The 24,734-nt window shown below is 38.8% G+C and overlaps 1 protein-coding gene across 4 annotated transcripts in view; it reads left to right on the forward strand.

The window, feature by feature from the left end:
• Positions 1-24,734, forward strand: part of LOC124712666 (synaptic functional regulator FMR1) — a 240,306-nt gene that overhangs the window by 27,863 nt on the left and 187,709 nt on the right. For 2 of the 4 annotated variants that reach the window (XM_047242889.1, XM_047242892.1), the window contains exon 6: positions 6,681-6,752. The exons of 1 other annotated variant lie outside the window; for it this stretch is intronic. In XM_047242889.1, coding sequence (XP_047098845.1) covers positions 6,681-6,752 — 72 coding nt within the window. The remainder of the gene's footprint in view (positions 1-6,680; positions 6,753-24,734) is intronic. One more of the 4 variants, XM_047242890.1, reaches the window with a different exon arrangement.

The following is a 24,734-nucleotide window of genomic DNA, read 5'->3' on the forward strand; positions in this document are numbered from 1 at the left end:
CAGTGAGAAGAGGCAACAATGTGAGAGGACAACGTCAATGTTAACCAGCAAAGAGACTGCTGGAGGTGGTATAGAACATCCCTGTGCCATTATGTGGGCTATTGCTAGTCATATTGGAATTTCCCACAGCAGTATCAGGTGAAGCGTGCATGACAACTCCATGCATCCGTTTCACACTCAGCACATGCAATTAGTGCTTGAAGACAATTTTGTTCCACAAGTGGCCTATGCATACAAGAGATCTTCGTTTCTCAGCCACCAGTCTGCTCGCAATGAATCGACATAATTGTGAGAGGGAATGTTCAACCCACGTAACACTCACATGTGGTTGGAGGAGAACTCACATGCAACAAGAAGCCATGTAGCCGAGAAATGGTTTTCAGTTAATTTATGAGCTGGCATCACTGGGGACCACCTCATTGGTCTACTTATTGCTCCAGTGTTTGACATGTGCAAGCTATCTCATCTTTCTTCAGTAGTATTGCTGCAGTTGTTGGAAGATGCACATAATCACAATGTGATGCTTTCCGGCATATGTTTTCAGCCAGATGGGGCCCCGTCACATTACAGCCTTAATGTGTCACCACATGAATGCGACATATCGTCAGCATTAGATCAGTCAGGGTGGTCCACTGCATTGGCCAGTGAGATTGCAAGACCTCAGTTGCCTGTACTCTGGGGATACATAACGACACTGGTGTGTGAAATCCTATTGCCAGTGCTGAGGAACTTCCTGCATGCATCATCACAGCATTTGTAGTAGTCCAGGACATGCCGGTATTTTCCAGGACACCAGATCTTCCATGCATCAGGTGTGTGAGGCCTGTTTCACCCTCGGAAGTCATATTGTTGAACACCTTCTTTGATTGCTGTCATTGTCTGTTTTTGTTTTTATTTCCTTGTTTCTGCTGTGCTAACAAGGAGAGGTCCCCAGCAGTGGAATCAACTTTTGAAACTGTCTATGTGGTTATATAGGTTAAGATCCTTGGTATCGCATGCTGCAACCGTTCACACATGTGGACTGTCATTTAGAAGTAATTGACGAAAAAAATTTTGGAATTTTGTGTGACACTCAGTAGCTTTGAAAAGGCTTGAAGCAAATAGTTTGGTTGTCGTTTAATGAATGGAATACTAGATTCACATGCAGGAGGTTGTAGCTTCGAAGCTTGCTAGTTGCAGAATTTTTTTTTATTTTTAAATCTTTATTGAAATGACTTTGATCATAATTTTTATCTATTGATTGGTTTGAAATGAAATTCATTTTCATTTCTTAGTCACATCATTTGAATTGTATCAACTAGTTCATTTGCTCTAATTTTTCAATTTTTCATACTGTCATTCTTTTTCCACTTGAAATCTTTGTTCATGTGTTTCTCTTTAATTTTATGTATTGATTTCAGTTTAATTTCTTTTATCATTCTGTTGTTTTGTCCATATTATTGCATTAATTATACATATCTCATTTTGTTTGAATTTTATCGTCGACGTTATTTTGCCCATAGTGCATTAGGTATTTAGATTATGTTTTAAATGTTTTTGTGATGATTACCGTGCAAAAAAATTGCATGTCTGGTTACGAAAATTAATTTTGACACCACTGCACAGTCAATATAAATACGCACATAAAAAAAAGTTTTGCATCCCCTCGGTTCTGAGAGTTCCGAAACTTGTACAGAAAATTGGAAGAGAGATCAACACAAAGATCATTTCCGCTCTTTTTATTGCTCATGAAAACCACATATTGCGTATTGTACCACCATACAGAGACCTTCAGAGGTGGTGGTCCAGATTGCTATACACACCAATACCTCTAGTACCCAGTAGCACATCCTCTTGTATTGATGCATGCCTGTATTCATCGATCGGAGGATGGCATTCACGTATCGTACAACCATTACGGCCCCTTCCATGACAACCGGCGGTGTACATTTGCCACACATAATGCCACCCCAAAATATCAGGGAACCTCCACCTTGCTGCACTCGCTGGACAGTGTGCCTATGGCGTTCAGACTGACCAGGTTGCCTCCAAACAAGTCTCTAACAATTGTCAGGTTGAAGGCATATGCGACTCATCGGTGAAGAGAATGTGATACCAATCCTGAGCAGTCCATTCGACATGTTGTTGGGCCAATATGTACCGCACTGCATGGTGTCGTAGTTACAAAGATGGACCTCACCATGGACGTCGGGAATGAAGTTGGCCATCGTGCAGCCTATTGCGCACAGTTTGAGTCATAACACAACGTCCTGTGGCTGCACAGAAGCCATTATGCAACATGGTGGTGTTGCTGTCAGGGTTCCTCAGAGCCATAATCCGTAGGTAGTGGTCATCCACTGCAGTCGTAGCCCTTGGGTAGCCTGAGCGAGGCATGTCATTGACAGTTCCTGTCTCTCTTTATGTCCTCCATGTCTGAACAACATTACTTTGGTTCACTCAGAGATGCCTGGACACTTCCTTTTTGAGTGCCCTTCCTGGCACAAAGTAACAATGTGGATGTGATCGAACCGCGATAGTGACCATCTAGGCATGGTCGAACTTCAGACAACACGAGCCATGTACCTCTTTCCTGGTGGAATGACTGCAACTGATCGGCTGTCGGACCCCCTCTAATAGTCACTGCTCATGTGTAGTTGTTTACATCCTTGGGCAGGTTTAGTGACATCTCTGAAAAGACAAAGTGACTGTATCTGCGATACAATATCCATATTCAACATCTATCTGCGGAGTTCTGGGAACTGGGGTGATGCAAAACTTTTTTTTTATGTGTATATAATATTTGGTCATTTGTTCTTTAACTGGTAGATTGAAATTGGATATTATAATGAATTCATGAAGGTTCCTGGTAGATTAAAACTGTGCTGGACCGAGACCCGAACTTGGGACCCGGTAGAGCACTTGCCAGCGATAAGCGAAGGTCCCGAGTTCGAGTCTCAGTCCGGCACACAGTTTTGATCTGCCAGGAAGTTTCAAATCAGCACATACTCTGCTGAGGGTAAAAATTTTATTCGAGGTAATTGAATTAATGTTTACAAAAATTCCGATTGGAAAAAGAATGACATAAAGAAAAAACAAATGAAAAAAGTTGATATGGTGATCAAAATAATGTGACAAAGGAATAGAAATTAAAAATTACATTTAAACTAATTAACCAATTAAACATAGTGATGAAAGTCATTTCGATAAAGGTTTAAAAAAAAATACACTGCACCTGTGAAGCATAGAACCCACAACCTTTTGCATGTGAAGCTATTATACTCTCCACTCCACCACACAACCAGACTACATAATTTTACTTTTCTAATGTTATTGAGGATCACAGAATTACGAAATTTTTATTGTCAATTACTTGTAAATGAGGGCCTACCACAGTGAGTGGCTGCAGGTTGTAATACCCATACGGTTAGATAGGTCAAGATCCTAGGTATCGCACACTGCAGCCTTTCACTCTGATAGGCGCTCATTTACAAGTAATTGTCAAAGAAAATTGGAATTTTGTGTAACACTCAGTAGCATTAAAAAAGTTGCAGCAAATAGTCTGGTTAACCTAAAGAACCGTATATCTGGTTTCAAAAAGTCTGTCGCACTACAGGCGACGTCTCCTGGCAAGCATAATCATATTATTACCCTGTTTGTGTCTTTCCTTTCTTGTGTTTGTTCATTCTCTCTCTCTCTCTCTCTCTCTCTCTCTCTCTCTCTCTCTCTCTGTCTGTATCTGTGTGTGTGTGTGTGTGTGTGTGTGTGTGTGTGTGTGTGTGTGTGTGCGCGCGCGCTTCTGCTCCTCCCACCCAACCCTGAAAGTTTTCAACTGCCATGTTGAAACACAATGTATTTGTAATTCTGACTTGTATATGCAATTTTTGTGACCCTGTTTAAGATGAGTGAATCTATTTGAGGATTGCGTATTACCCTCTGTGATGACCTTATTTTGAATGGAAAAAAGGGGTGGTTAGAGAAAAGCAAAGGAATGAAGGAATAGTTGGGTTAAATTATTAGAGTATGTAGTTTTTCCTGTGACAGTTACATATATGTTTGATTTGTGAAACTCCATGAAATTTTCCTATGAACACACAGTAGTGAGAGGTGTATCTAGGCAGTTCAGCTTTTTTTAAAAGAAAATACAAAAGATGTGTAATTGAGGTGATGCAAGAATGCAGTTTGTTCTGAAGTAGTGGGCTCCTTTTTGTGTAGTAGTAGTAGTAGTAGTAGTAGTAGATGATTTGGCACCTGAAATTATAAATTATGTATGTGATGTAAACGCTACAAAATAAAAGATGGATGTTTTGTACAGACAGAATATCGCATTATTTCTCAGAATATATTGTGAAGCTCACAAAGTATGTATACAGTTAAATAGGCACCACAATTCAGGTTCCCCCCCCCCCCCTCCACCCTCTCAGCTGCATTATGCCACAAAGAATTGTCATGCTGTTAGATTCCAGGGGCTGTTGCAGGTCCACAGAAGAATATTTGTCACCCATATGGAAGAGGCACGCAGTTTCTCCTGATCTGTGCGGGATCACACCTTCCAGAAAGTCTCTTCTGTCTGCAGAAGAGGGCTTCCTTCGTATTCCGGATGAGATTTTCCAATTCTATCTCCAACTACTTACATTTTCCTCATTCACATAGGAATAAATTGTTGTTCTCGCCGCATCCTTGATTCTTGTGTTCCTCTCCTTGGCTCATATTAAAACAAAACAGAAATCATATAAACTGCCTTGACAGTGACACTTTCTTAACAGTGAAACAGTTGCCAAAAGTTAAATGTTTATACACACTGTATTATTAGATGTTCACATCTCTGTGAAGTACTTATAATACTGGTATTTTTTCTGTGGTCAGTCAGTGAATACTTTTGTGGTGCAGTACCTTTTGGTTGAACTCATTTTATATTAAATTAGTGATAGTCTTGAATCCCTTGTTGAGAGTTGTCAGTTGCCATTCTAAAGTACTGATTGATGTTATGTTCTGTCACTGGTAATATTGCTTCACTGAACCTCTTCCATCACACACTAGCTCTTTTAGCCTAATTAATTACTTTCCTGTTCCATATATCATTTTGCACGATCAATCATCATAATGTGGAACCTTTCTTTTTTCACCCAAAATTCTTGTGTACAAACTTTCAGCAGTATTTTCTCACACCAGTCTGTCTTTCCTAAAGATTTGTGGTACATATACTGTTGTTATTAAAGATACAATTTTTAAAGTCTTTAGTGCATTTTATCAAAAATATTGTTACTGTTATGTTTGTATCCTACTTCAGATAAAAATTTCTATTGCTAGTTGTGCACCACATTACATTGATATTTTTCTTATCACCAGTGACATTCTCATCCTGTTTTTGTTGTTTATTATTTGTAAAGTCTCCATTGAATTTGCGTTCAGCACACCATATTCTTAATACTCACTGCTCCTATGCCACAACATTGTCAGTTATCACATACTTTTAAATATTTAGTTTGTTCAGGTAACACAAATATGGAAATTGCTTATATTCTTGAGAATATAAAATGATAGTGGTACTGTGTTTTTTTTTCAAAGCTTTTACCTGAAGCAAAATTAACCATCTGTTGTATGAGCCATATGTCTGTGCCCAAATTGCTCAGATGGGATTATGTATCATCTCAAAAAAAAAATACTGAGAGTAAAAGCCAGAAGTTCTGTATTAAAGTTCTGTTTGTCAAATGGCAGTAGTGGTTTTGCATACCTTTAAAGGTTACTGTAAAATGCTGATTTTTAATATTTTATATTTTTCCTTTTTTTTTTAGTTTCATGCTTTTCAAGAAAGCTGCGTAAATGATTCCTGGGATGTAATGTCTAATGTAGTAACTGTAACTACTACATCAGTCAATACAACCATTTACATAGTATTTTGTGTCTTTGCAAATTTGTTAAAATTTCACAGCAGCTAAATGGGATACATATTTGAAAGTATACTTGTCCATTAAAGGCAGCATATGTCATGACACAGCATGACAGTGGGTATTTTTAATCTTCATTGCAACAAATTATTTGTGGTGGTGCTAAAACAAGTTTCCCACCAACAATCTCTCTTCTAGTTCAATGTTGAAATATTTCAATCAACGTGTATGGTTTTGTGTGTGTGTGTGTGTGTGTGTGTGTGTGTGTGTGTGTGTGTGTGTGTAGGGGGGGCGAGAGAGAGAGAGAGAGAGAGAGACACCTGAAACTTGCAATAGTTATGAATAAGCATTTTAGGCAAAATTATTAGTACTTGGTAATGGTAATATATGTGGTTACTCGTAATCAGACATTATATTAAGAATGCATAGTTTGTGAATGCCACATTTTGTAGGCTTTGCAAATTTTTCAAATTGTTTAGCTGGGAGTATTAAGATAGTAATCATTTTTTACAGTTATTTGCAGTAGATGGTATGGCAGAAATGGTGCAAAATGTGCCTGTGAGCGGAGAATTGGCGTAGTTTTCTCATGTAGCCATGTTTGTTACAAGAGAAAAATGTAATATTTGCTTCAAAGTGAAATAAATGACTCACATAATCATCACATAACATCATTTCGCTGCATTCATTATTGACTTCTAGTAGTCTCTTGCTTACATTGTGGCAGATCACGAGCTTCTGTCATTTGTGTTAGGTTTCTCATAATTTATTACTAGTGTTAATGCTGTCGCTTCATCAGAGGTTTCTTTTTCTTTTCAGCAGATTTAGGTCTTCAAACTTTAATTATCAGCGTGTCTCAAACTATGAGGCAGGGCTGAGAGCAAATTCAAGGTGAGGCGCGACATTTGACAATTTGGCCTTCTTACTGTCTGTTAAAAACAATGCATGCCTCTTCTGGAACAAGAAAAGCTCATAGAATAATTTGTCATAAATCAGAAAATTTATCTTTTTGTAGTTTGCGGTAGAATGCTGTCTGAAATTTAAAAGGTTAGTGATAATGGCAAACATTATAGAATAGCCTGCCACAAGTTTGAGAAACACTGATACTGAGAACGGTATGATTTCTTACTTGAGATGACATTCATTCCATTTTTGTGTAATGTATGACAGTTCAGAGGTTGAATGTGGCTTTAGAATAATGTTTCTGGCACAAGTATATTATTTATTTAAAGAGATGATTAGGTTTTTGTCATTGTTATTTAATTTTTTTGTACTACAATCTGAACTCTGATGGTGAGAAACTGAAACTTACGAAGCCGTTCCAAAACGGTGTTTCAGTAAGTGTTGCTAGTCTGTGTAATAATACAACATAACTCACATCTCTTGTCTTTCAGGTATTTATCAAGGGCCAATATTTTCTTTTTATTTGAGTATGTATATTGCACTTTTTGTGTTATGTAACCATGCCTTTTACCTTGGCCAAAATAATGTTTGAGCTAAATGGTCTGGCTACAGCATGGCTGAACCATATTTTCAGTCCTTTAGATTGGCTGTTGCAGATGTGGCTACTGTAACCATTTAGGCCAGAAACATACAGTAGTCGGCAAAATATGATCTTTAACAGGTGGCAACACTGTTGGCACCTTTCAACTGATAAGTGCAAACAGCTGCAGACGAAATGTCATCTGTAGAGCTCCAGCAACAGAGAAATTGCCGTAGAGATGTGTACAAAATGTGTTACATGATTGGTTGAGGTAAACATGCAACACAACCATTTTGCCCACGACTGTCGGGGGATCTTCTGCAGACTCATTTACAGTGTGAACCAGATGTTATGTTTAGCAAAACATTTCTTGAGTGAGACTTCCAATAGTTTCATTGGTGGAAGACAAGGCTAAGAAACTTTCATGTAGAAATTTGGTTGTTAATTTAATGTACTTTTTCAGTAAAGAGTCATAACTGACCTCATCTTTTAGTTGTAGGAAACATTAAAGTTCTTAATCTGTAGTGACACCACAAATGTTCATAAAGCAGTCTGCTGGCACAATAGCCAGTGAGGCATTACTTGGTACTTAATGTTCTATACTAACACACTGCCATATTTTACACTCCCAAAAGATTTTAGTGTGTCATAATCATTAAAGCTCAGAAACTTGAATGGTATATTAATACCTTATACGTATGATTCAGTGCTTCAGTAAAGACTTGAGAGGCCATGTGGGACAACATTGCCTTTTAGTGTTTCAGATTTTTAACCAAATAGTTTTGTACTGTATCAACTGTTTATGAAAGTTAAGGCTTTTCTTATCGGTAACTAAAAACATCATGGTTGTGTTAAGTGGACAGATCAAGAAAATGAAATAAACTGCCGAAAAAATGCAAGTGCTCTGCCTGTTACTACTGGTGCCACTACCAACAGCAAAGGTGATTAAAACTGCACTTGACACTATGTATGAGGCCTTAAAGCTACTTTCTCACTGTTACTAAAAGTCTGCAGATTGCTGAACAATGAAGTTTTACTCCAGCAGTGCTCACTCATTGCACTTAAAATAGGGCTGTGCTTACCAAAATGTTTGCTTTTGCACTTATTTAGTAAGAGTTTAAGTATACCTATAAAAGGATGACTTGGACCATTTGGAAATATTTGGTAACATCTTTTTGATAGAATATTTCCTACCCCTCTTTTGAAGTTCAGTTTTTGGAACCATTAGTGAAACAGTCTACTGTGTAGTTTCCCAGCAGTGGATTCAGTTTCACTTTGCAAAGGTGTACACTCCTTAGGTATTATTTTTTCAAGATTCAGTATCAGGGTTCATTTAAACTGGTTCCAAAAAGTTGGTAAAGGTTATTATTAAAGTTTTCAGATTCCTTGCCTCCCAACTCCCTAACTCTTATAGACAGTGAGTAAATCTGGCCACTCATTTGATCAGATTGTATGAGCTGACAGACCAGACTTGGTTTGTATTCAGTGACATGCTGTCCATTGTAAGATGCTCTACAATGTTAGGACAAATTTTTCAGAATTTGTCATGTGTTCCAGCAGTAGTGAACTAAGTAACAAAACAATGAATTGCTGACTTATTTTATCTATATCACAGAGGGCGACCACTTGTAGTTGGTTTGCATGCAGTGATTTACAGGAAATGTTATACAGTTGTGCATTACTGTTTATGAAATAACACTATAATTAGTAGACTGGCTTTATTTGGGCACCAAGTAACTGATGAAGATAGAAGTAAAGAGGATAGAGAATACTGCTTTCAAATAAGAAACTTCCCTGAGGCAGTGAAATATGTAAAAGTTGAAAATCAATTTGTTAGAATGTCTGTTACAGAAATATTTATTAGGATTGCAGCCATACAGCGTAGTGAAAAGTTAACTATACAGAAGAAAATGTTTCGAAATATGGTATTAACAGAAGAATGCTGAAGGTTGGTAGAGTAAGTACTGAAAAAATAGTGAAATAAAATGAGAATAGTTTATGGCACAACCAGACTAAAAGGATGGGGATATATTGATAAGTCACGTCTGAGATGACAAGACATAGTTGATCTGCTAAAGAAGGAAAGTGGAGACATTCGTGGCCACAATAAACAGATTAATGCGGATGTAGAGTGCAGTAGTTGTGCAAAGATGAGGCTTGTATAGGGCAGATGTGTGTTGAGAACTGCATCAAGCCAGTCTTTGAACTGAAGCCAGCAACCATCACCATTACCTAAAATGGATACAGTACATGTATTTTTTACTTTGCATAGTGAACTGAAGACATGACCAGCTGGTAACACTGTCACTTATGTCCAAGAATTTTACATTCCAGTGTTACAAGCAGATTGCTATCACAATCTTCGTTTGAGAATATTCCTTGCACACTGACAACACGTATTCAGAATGCAGTTTCTTCGAATCTACATTCCGTCTGTTTGTTCTAATTGTGATGTCTCAGTTTTTCATATAATTTTAAAGTGGTACGAATTTTTTAACACTTTCCCTTACCACATCGGATTCATTTCTTCTGACACCTTCCAAAACCAAATCCTATAGACAGAACAATTTTTCTCACTTTCTTTACTAGTTTAAGTAAAGCTCTGTATGATTAAAGCTGTAAAGTTTTCACAATCTGCTATACCTTAGTGTTGTATACTCCTGACATGGTTAGTCTGGGAAAAGTTCAAAAGCATAAGATCAGATCATAGCATGGCTCTCTCAAAACCAGTCATGCAATAAAATGCTATTTTAGCTAACCTAACTTATGAAGTTTTCTTCAGTTACCGTATCTTTGTATTGTTCGTAATTTTGCAGTAACTGCTGTCTAATAAGGTATTTATCCACATTGTTAATTATATATGTATTCTGAATTTTTTGCTGCTGCTGCTTCTTTGTGTTAAATACTTGGCTCTCACTCCACACATCATCATATTCTTTCTGCAGTTAATTTACACATCATCTCACCCAACTTTAACATTTTACTTGCACATTCCATCACATCTGTCAGCATTGTCACTATTTTACCTTTCTCATCATAAATAAATCTAATGACTTTAACAGCAAGCTATTGCAACTGTCATGAAGGCATTTTACATTAGACTAGAACATGTCTTTCCTTAGTCTGTCAGATTAGTTCATGCTACATCCAGGTATACAGTGCACTTTGAGTACTATAATATTAGATTGCAGTCTTTGGCATTCATCTGGGCACAAGATTGTACTATAGTATTATGCTTGGTAATACCCTTTCGTTATTGGTGATAGCTCTCACATTTTCCTAATGTTCTAGGCCCACCTGCAATTAGATTGTCTGCCATGCCTCTTGTAATCTGCTAAAGAAATGTCTCAGTTCACCTACCCTCTACCAACTTACAGGATTTCATTTTCATTAATCAAAATTAAGTCTTCCATTCCACTCTATCGTCTGATCCATTTGTTTGTTTCTCCTAGTAATTCCTAATATACATTTCTCCATTGTTAAAGGGTTTATACGGAGTTCTTAAATGTTAGCTTTGTCTCATTGCTGTAAGTTGAAACTGGTAATACAAACTGATTGCATACTTTGCTTCTTTTCTGACACAGCAGTGTAGTTTTAGAAACCAAATTCAGTTTACCAGAATCACATGAGGCCATGTTTAATCTTCTGGTATCCATACAGGTTTTTTCATCTACTCTAAACATAAAAACGCAACTGGTTCTAAGATGTAATTGTAAACATGTATAAGTTTTCTCTTTCAGTTATTCAAAATTCTAGTCTTACAGTTTTTTGCCAGGCCCACTTTCAAACTTAAGTTCTTCCATTTATTGTTGAAATTTATCTACACCAAAGGCAATTGCCAAGTGTCAGGAAAATTAATGTTTCAGTTGTGTTTAATATGTAGTTAGTCTTCCTTACCCTAGTTTAAGGATCAGAAAATAAAAATGTCCTCCTTCATATGTGATAATAGTTTTGATTATATGAAATCTATGTTGATTCCTCTTTCTATTCTAAATTTCTCACTGTCCTATTGAAGTTTAATGGAAGGTGTGTGTGTGTGTGTGTGTGTGTGTGTGTGTGTGTGTGTGTGTAAAACGTGCTCTTCAGATACTAACAGAGGTTGATTTGTTGCTAAACAGAATTTTAATTTTCTCTGAATCTGTGAGTACAGTAGAGTGATAATTCATACTTGTTACCCGGTTGTTGTTGTTGTTGTTGTTGTTTTTTTTATGAGTTGCAAATTATTTGTTCTATTAATCCACTTACAGTCCACTTGTTTAAAATCATTTACCTTAAGATAATTCATTCAAATTTGAATTCACAGAATCAACAAAACTCTGTCTGCAGCTTGTGGTCTAGTAGCTAGCATTACTGCTTCTGGATCACAGGGTCCTGGGTTCGATTCCCGGCAGAGGACATGGTGTTTGTGTTGTCCTTATTTCATCATCATCATTTGTGACTGTGGCTACATTGGATTGTGAAAAAAATGTACTGTGTAAAAATTGGACTTCGTACGGGCACTTACGACCGCGCAGTTGAGCACCCCACAAACCATACATCAGCAAAACTCCATGACAGTGAAATAGTAATCTGCAAATAAGTGGCATAACAAAGGGTGTCGATCCCCTCTTAAAATTAGATGAAATTGTAATAAATGGCACGTAAAGGTTCATTTGAATTCTATATCTAACAGTTATATTGTCAGGAGAATGACATTGGAAGTCTTCTTACTGCTTTCAATTGTCGGTGTTGGAAAAACAATTTCTTACATTGAATGTTAAAGGATTACTCAACTAAGTGTAAAATTATCTTTGTGCTTACTTTCCCCCTTATGTTTGGCATGAAAATTTATTATAAAACAAGTGCATTTGACAACATTGTTAAAATGTTTAGTGTAGGAAAGAGGCAAAATCATTCTTATTTCCTTGTGAAGTTCACTTGCTGTAAATGTAATGCTATATTTCTGCATGTTGTAAGTTGAATATTCTTCACATGCTACCTTTTGGTACCACTGTATTTAAAGCTGTGGGTGTGCGTTGTCTATGAAAGTGCTAAATCCTTTTTTACATCGATGGATTTAAGGAAGTGTTCGGAGCATCAGTAGCAAACAACCTTGCCGCAGTGGTAACACTGGTTCCTGTCAGATCACCAAAGTTAAGCGCTGTCAGACTGGGCTAGCACTTATATGGGTGACCATCTGGTCTGCTGAGTTCTGTTGGCAAGCAGGGTGCACTCAGCTCTTGAGAGGCAAAGTGAGGAGCTACTTCATTGAGAAGTAGCAGCTCCGGTCTCTGAAACTGACATACAGCCGTGACAGTGGTGTGCTGAGCACATGCCCCTCCGTATCTGCATCCATTGTCACCTGTGTGCTGAGGATGACATGGTGGCCAGTCAGTACCATTGGGCCTTCATGGCCTGTTCTGGAGGAGTTTAGTTTGTGTTTAGTTTTGCAGCTTCAGTGGGGTGTTCACAATTGGTAATTGTAATTAATGTACATTTCTATATTACGTAGTTTCCATGCTCAAATTGAGTGAGATGGTGCTGTTGTTGGAGCATGGGAATCATATTCAGCAGAATAGGGATTAAAGTCTCTTCTTGCCATTCAGATTATTTTATTCTGTTCATAAGATGACTAACTTCATTCCTTCCTGCCAAATTCAGACTGGGTGAAAATGCATTGACAACTAATATGGAGCAAAACTGGAGTGCACATTCAAGACATAGAAGTGCCATTTGGTGTAATAGCACCTGAATAACTAGAAAACTGCAGTTCCTAGTGAAAATGTTACCCAGTACAAAATAAAAATATACTTCCTACAAGAAAGGTCCTATTCTGTTTTTGTCTTGGGGTAAAAGTTTCCATGTTGCAAGGAATGGAGAAATGCAGATTATTAAAAATAGTGGTTTAATGGTATAAAACATTAATTTTTAAATGAAGTGGGCTAAGAACAAAAATGTATGTACCATATGCAACTGCAGTGGATCTATATTAAGCGGTAAATTGTTCCAAAATTGTAACAGGGTGAGGGAGGGGCAGTGGAGGGTACAAGACATTCTATGTAAATATCTGCACACTATTTCACACTGATAGAGGGGGAAGTCTGTCACTCTGCACGCAGGTGTTCTTCTGGTAAAGGTGACTTCCACCACCACAAATACTGCTCTTTCCAGCTTACATACGATCTATATCCCCAGTATTTCCTGTCTAATTATTTTATGTGACAAAATAACTTCACTAAGCTCATGTTTATAGAACATGGTCAGTTTCGGTTTATTAACTGAGTAGTTACTTCCAGTTACTGATTGAGCTTTTATGCAAATTATGTTCCTATCAACAATGGCTGAGAAGTGTCAATATATCTGATGTTGGTGGGAAAGGAATTGTATTGATAATTGTGACATCTTGATGGTGTCTGTTCAGCCAGTGTTTTGTAAAGCTGTTTAATTATGTAGTAGCCACTTGGTGATGAATTAATGAATAGCCAGAAAATTACATTTCTTTCACCCTAGAGTTATTACTAGATGGCACAAATCTCCTCCATTGAAGAACTGCTGAAAATTGTAAAGTGGACTGCACTGAGTGGAGCCCTTATCCCACATGCATGGGATATCGTCCATGCTGGGTGTGAATATGTCTGATGGAACGGGATTGATCATGTTACAGTCTAGAATGGTAATCTACAGTAATGGACTGCTTGACTTGTGTTTAAAAGTGTGAAGTTCCAAAACTTCGAAATGACATACTTCCGTTCCACAGGGAGCCGATTTAAAACTCTGAGCCTCGTCAAATATCTGGAGAGCTGAAGTGGATGCGATTCATTTGATAGCTGCCCTGTACTGTGAAAAGTGTTCCACCCATTGATAGTTAAGGCAATAAAATTGACACTGTTGAAAAGGTACTGATAATACAGAAAACTTGAGGCAGGCTCTTCAATTTAGTAAACAGTTCATAGCTCCAGTTGTATAACTTTTTCACATAATAGCTCACTAACTGGAAATAAGTACGCATGTAATATACTGAAAATAATTCCTCCACACAAGCACAGGTTGAGTGAAGTTATTTCATCTGCTTATAGAACAGCACTGGACAGGAAAATCTTGGGGAAGTATAGTTTGCCTGTAACCGGAAAACTGAGCGGCACTGGGGGGTGGAGTAGTTGCCTTTCCCAGGGCAATAAAAATTTTACTTCATGACTAGAATAAATTTCGCTTCTAGCATTGTAGAACAGTCTGCGAAATTTACGTTTATTTTGTCCATATGTGTTTCTTGTGTTAGCATTGTTAGTAATTCATAGCATGTAGTGCTAACTTGAACACCCCCGTCCCCTCCCACTTGGGCGTGTCTGCGTACTACATTACCAGCAATTCATGTGGTGCACTGTGGAAGGGTTAGTATAGTGGGGGAGGGGGGGGGGAGAGAGAGAGAGAGAGAGAGAGAGAGAGAGAGAGAGAGAGAGAGAGAGAGAGAGAGAGAGAGAGAGGGGGGGGGGGGGGGAGATGTATATATTTGCTTACTCCTTCAGTTTGCAGATCCAGGAAGGAAGGAAGTGCGTGACCACAATCTGACGACCTGCTTTCCCTCACTTTTATCTTTGAACTCATTACACACTGTTTCTGAATCCAGTTCACTTAAAAATAAATGTCAATTTTGTATCATTAAAACACTACTTCTAATATTTAAAAAAAAATATAAAAAGAACTTTAAATCTCTCTCTCTCTCTCTCTCTCTCTCTCTCTCTCTCTCTCTCTCTCTCTCTCTCTCTACCTGTCAGGATTTATAGTATGTTGCTCATCGTACTCCCTCCTACCACTGACCACTGTACAAAAATTTGCGAGTACATGATTTTTTCCTTAGTTACTGGTCTATATTCAAGTCTATAGCTTGTAAGAAACTGAAAAAAATCAAATGGAGATAAGCTGATGACTCATGAATATGCTGAATATCATGTGATGGCGTCTGAAACTATCCATAATTTTCTTTTCCTTTTGTCGCATCAGAGAAATCTACAGTTCTGATGTTACAGGCAATATAAATATTTTAATGTTGCTGTTCTGACCTGTCTGAATTTCAGAACTAGCTTTTATCGTAAGATAAAAACTACTGCTATTACACTGGAAGTATGAATTAAAAACCACCTTTAGTCACAAATTTTTGTCTTTTATTAAATACACAATGCATTGTGGACCCTGTAGTTTTGATGTTAGATTATGAACTTCATAAGTCAAATGCGGAAAATATGTGCAAATGGTGGAAAAATGAACCGTGTAAACTCGCCACATAACCCAAGAAAAGCATTTTTAACTTCCTAACATCATAATGCAATGGTTTCTCCATCCCGTTCATGCATATCACTTCACTCAAGGGGCACATTTGCATACACATTTGTGTAAACAATGATGATGGGATTGAAAAACTAAGAAACATTGAAGTCTAAGAAGTGCACAAAAAAAAGAAACCTTGCAGTTTGCACAAAGTGAATCAGTTTTCTCAACACACAAACACAATGCATACATATTGGATACCACCATCCAGAAATCTATCATAGTGTTTGCTTACTTGCTTATTAAGGTTCCTCGCTGATGATAAACAGGATTGGACACATCATCCTTAGTGTATAAATTTGCAAGAAGTAAATGTTTCTTCTTCACCAACAGATTTACCAGTCCCCAAGCTTCACCAGTATCACCCGCTATGGAGTTTCTGATTTTGACTCCCCCCCCGGAACAGTGCACTCCCAAACACTTCCGTCCGCACCAACATGTACTCTGTTGTCATCTATGTTCTGTTGCGTATATAAAGCAGTGTGCGGTTCTGGTGTCTCTTCTCAAACCCCCTAGCTCCAGCAGGAAAGGAGATATATGAGCAGAAACCTACCACCCCCCCTCGTCTCTCTCTCTCTCTCTCTCTCTCTCTCTCTCTCTCTCTCTCTCTCTCTCTCTCTCTGCTTCCCTGCATTACAGGTATGTTGTGTGGTAACGGTATCAACCTGCTTTGAATGGCAGCCTGCATGTCGGGGACAAGAAAGTTTTCTGGCTCCAACATATATCTGCTCTGCATGATAGGCATGTTGTGCAAGTAATATTGCACTGCTTTATTGTGTTGCAGGGATTACACAGACCAATAAGCATATGGCTTGGGACATGTTGAGATTGATAGAGGGCGTAGGAGATGGACAGTGTTGAGGGGGAGGTGTAAGAGGCGCGTGCAACGTGTAAAGGTGGTAGGTAACTGGATAAGTAAGAGGTGAAATGGACATCAGAATAGAGGTGGGAGTAGGATATAATCAGGGAGATACGTTGCAGGAAATGGACAGACAGAGGGAGAAGGAGATAAAACAGTGAGACGATTAGGTGGACAGACACAGACAGAGGGAGGAAGAAGTGAACACAGGAGATGTTTACAGTTTGTGTCGAATGCACATGTAGTATCTCATTTACATACCAGCATGTTAAAAATTTACCAACCAGTACGATGAAATAAAATTGTGTGATAAGCTATGTGTTATGTGATGAAATACATCAGTATTGTATATTTCTCTCAACTACTTTATTGTATATTAGTCCAAAGCTGAGTCAGTTAAATTTTTGGCTATATAATGTGTATGTTGTGTTAAAAACAAATAAATTTGAAGGGGCAACAAGTAATGCATTAAACAACTGCCACAAGAGAATCTTATCAAAATATCTATTGCAGAAAATGAGGAAATACTGGTCACACATAAAGGCTGTCAGTGGCATTAAAGTTATTGTACAACCACTCATTGATGACACAGGAACTGAAATTGAGGATAGCAAAACAAGAGCAGAAATCCTTAATTCAGTTGTCATGTATCCCACTACAAAGGAAGATGCAGAAGTATCACTCCAGTTTAGTTCTAATGCTGCTACAAGGAATACTGAGACAGATATGTGTCAGTAGTTCTCAGAAAGAACAGAAATGGGAAAGACTAAACAAGCCCCCCTGGAATCTGTCTACTTCCGTACAGAACACCCAGCAGTCAGCTCACTTTTTTATAATACCCTGTGGTAGATCTCAAGACGACACAAAATAATGACCAGTGCTGGAACAAAGTAAAAATCACATCCATCTTCAAGAAGGGGAGTGGCTACTGCCAAATCTCACTTATATCCATCTGTGTTCTAGTACATGCTCTGAGTTCAAATGCAATGAGGTATCTTTTAACAATGAACACCCTCCCCAGGCCAACCAGTATGTGTTTTGAAAATAGTGTTATGAGAGATACATGTTGTACGTAAGTCCGTGGATCCAGGCAGTCTGGTAGATGCAATATTTCTTTTTCTGAAAAGAATTTAGCTGAAACCATGCCAATATTTATCAACAAAGCCATGATGATATTGAATATAGGGCAAAACTGACCGAATTGAAGATTTCTGGATATGGTTTTATCTTGATTGGCCTATCTACAGAAGTACGAGGGTTGTCCATAAAATAAGGTTCCCATGGCACTACAGTCTTGAAAAGCGCTGTTACAGTGGACCCTGCGATTCTGTGGAGTACCTTGGTTCCCCCACTCCAAATCCCCTCCCTAGCGAGCTGCCTGCGGAGCTCAGTCTTGGCTTGGCAGCCGTACGTGATGGATCTTCCCCTCACTTCACTCGCTGGGTGTAAGCTACGCTCTATGATCAGTTTCCTGTCTGCAAAAAAACATTGCGCCGGCAGAAATCCATTCCCAGCTATGCAAAATCTATGGAGACAAGTGTGAGTGTACAACACGTGTGCAAATGGTGCAGTGTGTTCAAGAACGGGCATACTGACATCCGTGATGAGGAGCATTCCAGACGGCAATCTGTTTCTGATGAAACAATCACAACAGTGAAGGCAGCGGTGCTCTCAGATCAAAGAATGACTGTTCGTGAGCTCTCCGAAATGATCCCTGATGTCAGAAAAACTTCTATTGAAAGATTTTGGTGGAACATCCAGGGTATGCTAAGGTTTGCGCGAGGTGGGTGCCAAGAATGTTGACCGAAGACCACAAATGTCAAAGCGGCCCAAGAACTTAAAGATCTTGGAACTCATGGCGAGGAATAGCTTGACTCGATCGCCACTGGAGAAGAGACTTGGGTGCACTACCGCACGCTCGAAACCAAAGACCAGTCCAAACAATGGAAGCACCCAGTCACACATCGCGAAAATTCAAACAAACACAGTGTTTTGGGACAGGAACGGGGGTATTGTTGTGCGAGTTCTTGCCCACCAGTACAACAACCAACACTGTCAGGTACTGCAAGACACTGCTAAAATTGCGCCGTGCAATTCAAAACAAGAGGTGGGGTATGCTGTCCAAGGGGGTGCGTTTGCATCAGGATAACACTAGACTGCACACCGCTAAAGCCACCAACGAGCTCATCGCAAAATGTGGATGGGGTATTGCAAACACCCATCCTGTAGCCCGGACTTAGCCCCAAGTGATTACCATCTCTTTCTTGACATGAAGAAACACCTGGGTGGAACACATTTCGGCGACAGAAAAGAACTGGAAGAAGCGGTTCTGAGGTATCTGTGTGGCTTGGCGGCAGATATTTTTGGCTCGAGCATTCAGAAACTCGTACACCGCTTGCAAAAATGTATTGACCTCAGTGGCGACTATATAGAAAAATAGATTAAAGTGTGAACTTTCCAAAAATGTGCGCATTCATGAAATAAACATGTTTTACACTGTGGAAAAAAAAGAAAGAAAGAAAAAGGAACCTTATTTTACGGGCATTCCTCGTAAGTTCAGGCATGTTTGGGGAAGTGGTAAGACTCTGGCTGTTCATGTTGTATATTAATGAACTGAGAAACAATATCGATAGTGAAATGAGACTGTCTGCAGCTGATGCTGTTATCCATAATGAAGTACAGTCTGGGAAAACAGCATAAATATCTAGTCAGATCTTGATAAGATTTCGGTATAGTGCAGAGATTGCAAACTTGGTTTAAATATACAGAAATCTAACTCGTGTGCTTCACAAAATTGCAGAAAATACAATGAAGCATCAAAGAAACTTTGTATAGGCCTGCTTATTCGAATACAGAGACATGTAAACAGACAGGCAATACGGCGCTGCGCCCAGCAATGCCTATATAAGACAAGTGTCTTGGGCAGTTGTTAAACTGGTTAGTGCTTCTACAATGGCAGGTTATTAAGATTTCAATGAGTTTCAGTGTGGTGTTAACAGTCAGCACATGAGCAATGGTACACAGCATCTCCGAAATAGCAATGAAGTGGGGATTTTCCCATATGACCATTTCACGAGTGTGCCATGTCTATAATGAATCCAGGGAAACATCAGATTTCTGACACTGCTGTGGCTGGAAAAAGATCCTTCAAGAACGGTACCGATGATGACTGAAAGAATTGTTCAACGCGACAGAAGTGTGACTCTTTTGGAAATTGCTGCAGATTTCAATGCTGGGGAATCAACAAGTTTCAGCGAGCAAACTATTCAACGAAACATCATTGATATGGGCTTTCGGAGCCAAAGGCTCACTCGTATACACTTGATGACTCCACAACACAAACTTTATGCCTCGCCTCGGCCCATCAACACTGACATTGGACTGTTGATGACTGGAAACACGTTGCCAAGTCGGATGAGTCTCATTTCAAACTGTACCAAGGAGATGTACCTGTATTGAACTCCCCAGACATGAACATTATTAAGCATATCTGGGATGTCTTGCAGCATGCTATTCATAAGTGATCTCCCCCTCCAAATACTCTTACGGATTTATGGACAGTCCTGCAAGATTCATAGTGCCAGTTTCCTCGAATATTACGTCAGACATTAGTCAGGTCCATGCCACATCGTGTTACGGCATTTCTGCATGCTCGTGGGGGCCCTACATGATATTAGGCAGGTGTACCAGTTTCTTTGGATCTTCAGTGTAGTATCATATGACTACAGTATCAGTGAGTCACAAATGGAATTTGCTTACTCAGATATACCTTATTGTAACAATTTTTATGGGTAAGAAATAGGTCTCAAAGGCTCTGTTGTAAATAAATTAGTTAGCTGCCTTTTCTTCGTTGGGAAGATACTGGGAAATGCAGTTGCTCTACAAAGATGACTGCTTACAAAATACATTCATTTCCTGTGGTAATGTGTGTCAGTTACCAGATATATCTAAAAGGATACGAGATGTCCCACTCAAACCTCCCTGATTTCAAAGACCCAGGGAAAAAAACGCGGTAGACACAAAGAAAAATGCACCACATTGTAGAGCATCTCAAAGAATTTATTTATCATCAATACACTTATACATGTGAACCATTTGTAGCATGAAGAATATGGAGTCTATATTCAATTTCTTGCCCATCTCTTTGTTACATTTCCCCTGTTATTGTTGCAGTCCTATTAGTGATACAATGTCACACTGTAGGAATATCGTCCACTTGTTCACATACACGAGGTCCTTGACGAATCCCCACACGAAGAAATGTAGCAGTGTAATGTCGGGTGAACATAGTGGCCAGGCCAGGCCTCCACATTCGATCCAACGATTGGGAAATTTCCTATCCAGGAACTTGCGAACAGCCGTTGACCAATGCGGTGAAGATCCATCTTGTTGAAAAATGTTGGATTGGAAGTCTTGTATCTGAGGGTACACAAGCTGCTCCATGTCCACATACACTGACTCATTCACTGTTTATTCCACAAATAAGAACGGTCCAACAATATTGCCGTGCATTAGCCCACACCAGACATTTAGTTTAGGGCTATCACGAACTTGTTCAATGACAACATGCAGATTTTGCGAACCCCAAATCCGAACATTATGCCTATTAACCCTTCCTGATATATCAAAGGTTGCCTCGTCTGATAATAAACATCTTTCCAGGAAGCTGGCGTCCATAACAATACACTGCAGCATATCTGTAGCAAATTGTTGTCAGTGTGGTTTGTCATTCGGCATCAGATGTTGCAGAATTTACACTTTGTAAGCACACATAGGAAGACGCTGGTGAACTAAACGATGCAATGTTGATTGAGGTACATAAAGTTGCCTAGGTGCTTGACAAATTGACTTATGTGGGCTCCTGAGAAACATTTGTCTGATGTCTTCCACTGTCTCTTCTGAAACGCTGTAGTGTGCACCGCCAGAATGTTTCAGAACACTTCCCATTGCCAGAAACTTCCTATACCATTCCTTAATTGTTTTCACATCAGGTGGATCACATTCATACTCATGATGATAATTTCTTTGCACAGAATCAGCAATTTTGTTTCTGCAAACGACACTGCTGCTTCCGTGCGCTGCTGTGGGGTTGCCATTTTCACTTCATGCGACCATGCTGAACTCTAGTGACGATACTTGGCACTTCTGACACGGGAATATATATTCTTTGAGATGCTCTACAATGTGGTGCATTTTTCAGTCTCGTATCTACTGTGGTTTTTCCCTCCTGGGCCCTTGAACTCAAGGTGGTTTGAGTGGGACTCCCTGTATTTTGAATGTATACAGAGAAGGGCAGCAGGAGTGGTGACTGGTTAGTGTGACCAACAGGAGTGTGTCATGGATGTGCTGACACACCAGCAGTGGCAAATAGGTTGAGATACAGACAGGTTGTTATGTAAAGGCCTTATGTACAAAGTTAAATGTCATTAAGTAAAGTAATTAGAAATATTCTTCAAACCCCTATATTAACACTTCATAAAAACAGCAAGAAAAGATGGCTAAGTGCAGTGCACACACAGGCATTTAAGCATTGATTCATCTGGAGCTGCAGTTAAGATTGGAGGGATTAAATGCAATGTTAAGTACCATCTCCTGTTCACTTCAGTGGTTTACAGTATGTATATAGATGTGGAACAGAGTGTACTAATTTGAAATTGAGTTCGTACTGTCTTGTGTATTTGACAATGGTTGTGTGTTAGGGAATACATAGATGCGAACTGGTAAATAGCAAACTAAAAATACTGAATCAAAGGCAAATGGTATTAATAGGAATTTTGCATGTTTCTGTATTAGTTTGATTTGTATTTTTTGGAAATAACTTTAATTATAAAATTTCCACAAATATTTTAAACTCAAACTTCTGAAGAACGAGATGGCAAGACACTTGTATAGAACTGATCTTACTTTGCCGCAGATCAGCATAAACGATTTGTTTCAGTATGTTCTTGTCAAAAGTGTAAGTTTTCTCTGGAAAAAAACACTTAAAATTGAGACAGCCATAACTCCAAGTAGTTAACATGAACATGAAATTAAGATTCTCATTAACAGTGGAAAGTCCAGGATGGAATAATGACAATAGTGTGAAAAGGATAGTCAATGCTCACCACATAGCAGAGATGCTTAGTCACAGGTAGCCGCAACAAAAAGATTGCCAAACAAAGCTTTTGGCCAGACAGGCATGGAAACTTAGACTTTTTTATTTATTTTTTATCTGTTGTGAAAGGATACCAAAAACGTCATTATGATCTACGTGCGCGCGCGTGTGTGTGTGTGTGTGTGTGTGTGTGTGTGTGTGTGTGTGTGTGTGTGTGTAAAATATAAAAACTTCTAAGAGATAGTTGCAAGGAACATTGAAATAAATATCCCAGTGTTAATTTTCACATTTATTAGTTCAAACATAGCAAAAAGTTTCCAGTTGCAGAAGATAAGATTTATTTTATTTCTTCTGTATAGAGTGGGAAGGTTTTCAGTTGGTGACACAAAAGCAATTGGACGTCTTGTGAAGTGAAACCACAGTAAAATGCTGGAAATAGACATCTATAAACCTATAAACAATTTTCTCTAGACAACCCATTGGTTTTGTTAGGATCAACTTAATGGTCATAATGATGTCATACGGCAAGAAATACTAGTCTTCAAAGGAACCACCACTCCCAGTGAAGTTTAAACAAGCATTGAAATTTCTTTTTTGTCTAAATATCAAAAGCTCTGCTGACATGCATTGCCAGGATTATCAGAGTTATTACAATTTAAATCTCTTTTTCCACCTTTTGATATCTGCAGCCTCTCTGATTATGGTTCCAGTAGTTTGGACTAATTTTGTTTCATCAAATAATTTTGTGTTAGTGAAACTGTACTTGGCAACCACTAATTTTTGAAATGTATGTTCTTAAAATGCATTGTTAGGCATAACAATCAGAAACTGTCTGGATGATGGAATTGACAAGGAATATCATAAATTTTAAAACTTTAAACTGGATATTGACTCGAAGCAGGCTCGCCATGGAGTCAAGTCAAAGTGAGAGGGTGTTGAATAAAAAGTAATGCCTCCAACTTCATTAATTGGGTTTGGATGGGAATATTTTAATAAATCAAATGCAGAAATAATCCATAGATTACCAATATTCACTTTTCCACATAATCAATAGCCAATTGAATACATTCCTGCCAACGATGAACAAGTTTTCTGAAGCCGTCACAGAAGTAGTAGACACTCTGTTTCCGCAACCACAGTCTCATAGTTATCTCAGCATCTTCATCAGAAGCATAATGATGTCCCTGCAGATCATCTTTCATTATCAGGAACAGATGGAACTCACATAGTGCTAAATCTGGACTGTATGGATGATGCTGTATGGTGGTGGGATTCAGTCTCTGAAGTTCTGCTGTGGTGGCACGTGAAGTGTGTGGTTTGACATTGTCATGCTGCAGGAAAACATTTACCTTTTCCTTTTGGACCCTTGTTAGCCAGCATTTCAGAGTTCGCAGCATTGTGATGTAGCACTCTGAATTCCTTGTTGTCCCATGATAAAGGAAATCGGCATGTATAACACCATCTGCGTCCCAGACAACAGTGGCCATGATTTTTACAGCTGAGGGCTGCATCTTGAATTTCTTGTTTTGGGGGTGAGTCTTTGTGTCGATATTCCATAGATTGACATTTCGTCTCTGGGTCGTAATGGTGTACCAACGTTTAGTCTCCTGTCACAATTGAATAGAGAAAGAAGTCGCCTTCATTCTCATAACGCGAGAGGAGTTTCTGCCAAATTTCAAGTCTGTGCGCTATCATTTCAAGAATCAGCATCCGGGGTACCCATCGTGCACAGATCTTCAGATAGCCAAGCAAAGCAATAATGTGACCCACACGTTCTTGTGAAATGCCGATTGTGCTTACAATTTCTCTCTGGGTGATACGACGATTGTCCTGAATCAGTCTGTCAACATTTTGTTTGTGAAACTTGTGGTTGCTGTCACAGGATGTCAAACTCTTCATCATGCACGTCAGATGTTCCCACGTTGCCATCTTTAAACTTCCTCACCCAAAGATGCACAGTACTCACATCAACAGTGTCACCATAAACTGCTTTCATTCTCTGATGAATCTCCTTTGGAGTGACGCCATTTGCTGTCAAGAATTCAATGACTTTACGTTACTTAAATCGCATTGACTGACTGTCTATGCAGGGTTCCATACTTAACACTTTAACAACACAACTGTTCAATGCTAAGG

This window comes from Schistocerca piceifrons, chromosome 1 (assembly GCF_021461385.2).
Source record: "Schistocerca piceifrons isolate TAMUIC-IGC-003096 chromosome 1, iqSchPice1.1, whole genome shotgun sequence".
In the NCBI taxonomy this organism is placed as follows: domain Eukaryota; kingdom Metazoa; phylum Arthropoda; class Insecta; order Orthoptera; family Acrididae; genus Schistocerca; species Schistocerca piceifrons.